The 2,500-nt window shown below is 43.7% G+C and overlaps 1 protein-coding gene across 1 annotated transcript in view; it reads right to left on the minus strand.

The window, feature by feature from the left end:
- Positions 1-2,500, minus strand: part of tll1 (tolloid-like 1) — a gene marked incomplete at both ends in the record, with an annotated part of 62,749 nt that overhangs the window by 22,929 nt on the left and 37,320 nt on the right. Inside the window, 4 exons of the mRNA XM_083655537.1 lie at positions 1-87; positions 879-995; positions 1,217-1,319; positions 1,564-1,679. The exon at positions 1-87 is cut by the window's left edge and continues 59 nt beyond it. Of these exons, the coding sequence (XP_083511663.1) occupies positions 1-87; positions 879-995; positions 1,217-1,319; positions 1,564-1,679 (423 nt within the window). The remainder of the gene's footprint in view (positions 88-878; positions 996-1,216; positions 1,320-1,563; positions 1,680-2,500) is intronic.

Consider the following 2,500-nt stretch of genomic DNA (forward strand, 5'->3'; position numbering starts at 1 on the left):
CGCATTCCTTGGAGGGCCGGTAGTCATCGGGATAGTTGGGAGACTGGATCTGTCCTGAGTCCTTGGTGATCTCCCCTCCACAGATCGCTGCACGGCACGGGGGAGAGGAGAGGAGAGGAGAGGAGAGGAGAGGAGAGGAGAGGAGAGGAGAGGAGAGGAGAGGAGAGGAGAGGAGAGGAGAGGAGAGGAGAGGAGAGGAGAGACGCGGGAGGTGAAGCAGGATGGATTAGCAGCACTGATTTCATTATAGGAACGGGATGATACGCTTGTTATGATACGATTCAATACATTAGTACAAGTTCACAATTCGATACGGGGTAATGAACCACGGAATTATATAATAAATACAAACTCTATGACAACAAAGTATGACCGTGACTATGACTGAGCCATACATCTTTGTAGCATTGGCATGCTAGGATGTAAACAACAATTTACAAATATCATTACAAAGTGCAAATGATATAATTTCCATGGAGAGCTTCTGAAATTGAAATTGTGATTTCTTTCATTATTATTATGATTGTTATTATTATTATTATTATTACTACAGTAATTGTGACTCATTTGTGATTACTATAACAGAATAAAATATAAAAAAAATAAAAAATAAAATATCATGACAAATTTTTCTGCAACACTATTGTCACATTTTGCAATATATTGATTTTTGACCCATCACCCCAACCCTATTGCATTAACTGAGCATCGACTACCCTTATCCTGGCAATATTTTCGCCATTTCAACCCCATTTTTGTGCATATATGAATTATGCAAGCCCAGAGAAAGCTTATCAAAAGTCACATATACAACTAGTCATCAATTTGTTGCATTATACATTTACATACAGTTCTATTTATTTAAGTAGAGGAGGTACCTTCATAAATGGCAGCAAAGCCCTTCCCCACCCAGTTGCTGCTGCTACGGAACTCAATCCACATTCTGCTCTCAGTTGAGACCAGGACCTCAGGAACCTTATCTCCACAAAACCTGCCTGTAAGACACACACACACGCACGCACGCACACACGCACGCACGCACGCACGCACACACACACACACACACACACACACACACACACACACACACACACACACACACACACACACACACACACACACACACACACACACACACACCCACAGCTCAGTCATTCAGTGAAGCATGTTTCAAAATACATCGACACACACATGTGGCTCGCACTCTTGATTGTACCTAATAGCGGAGCTTTCCTCCAGTATCCGTCCCGAACCTCGATGTAGTCATACCAGCACAGACTGCTCTTATAAAGGTCCATGGTGGTGAAGTTGAGAACAATCTGTAGGCGAGAGATAAAACAATCCAAGTTAATTTCACATATTTCTGAGCAGAAGTCTTTCAAATCTTACACTTGAAACGGGACAAGGGGAACCTGTAGGTTCGGGCATGATCAATATACAGTCATTCTGTCAGCAGTCTGTTGTTATTGGCTACGTAGGCACATTCACTGCACTGCAGGGTGCTACTCTCTCTGTGTGTGTGTGTGTGTGTGTGTGTGTGTGTGTGTGTGTGTGTGTGCGTACCTTTTCTCCGGGTGTAACAGATATTCTCCAGACACAGTGTGTGTATGAAGGGTATCCGTTGGGGTAACCAGGAGACGAGAAGTTCCCCGTTGACTCTTGGAGTGTCTCTCCACATGCTGCAAACACACACACACACACACACATGCGCGCCCACACACACACACACACACACACACAGATGGAGTTACAATTTTGTGGCAATCCTGCTGATTTTCAGAATCATTTCAGCTGTGTATTTATCGTTGTTACATCATTAAAGAATTTTCTCATATTCCTTACAGCCGTGGTTCTTGACATCAAGGACGCCTAAGCTGATACAAATTAGACCACACACACACACACACACACACACACACACACACACACACACACACACACACACACACACACACACACACACATATTTGATAAGATTTTGTCTCAGGGTCTGATAATCTTAACCTTGCAATGCAGCTGGATTTGGCGCGAGATCATGACCATCCATCTGGCAGCGTCAGGTTATGATAATCTGATAAGAGTTTAGCGTTTGTGACAACCCTCCACTCTCCTGGCCCTGCGCTGCAGGAGCCTGGTGTTGGGGACTTTAGGCTGATTGGGTGCATCTGGGCCCGGTGCACATATTGGGTTCAAGAAGCCCTTCAGACCAATCAGTCTCTCTCCCTCCTCAACAATGCACTTTTTGTTCTGTTCTTTAGTTTAATGTCATTTGTGTTGTCTAGTTATTTCCCCTTAGTTTTAGTTAATAAATTATTATTTCAACTTTTACTTTTGTGTTTGACTTCCTTCATTTGTATATACAGTCGGTCTGTGTGGGAACGCTCACAAAATGTTATACGGATGGCGCGCGAGTGGGGTAAAACCCCTCATATATCTCAATGGGCTGACTCACCAAAGGACGGTGCTGCGGCTCTACACTACAGGATTGGGGATTCTAGAG

The sequence above is a fragment of the Poromitra crassiceps genome (assembly GCF_964638095.1).
Source record: "Poromitra crassiceps genome assembly, chromosome: 19".
Classification (NCBI taxonomy): domain Eukaryota; kingdom Metazoa; phylum Chordata; class Actinopteri; order Beryciformes; family Melamphaidae; genus Poromitra; species Poromitra crassiceps.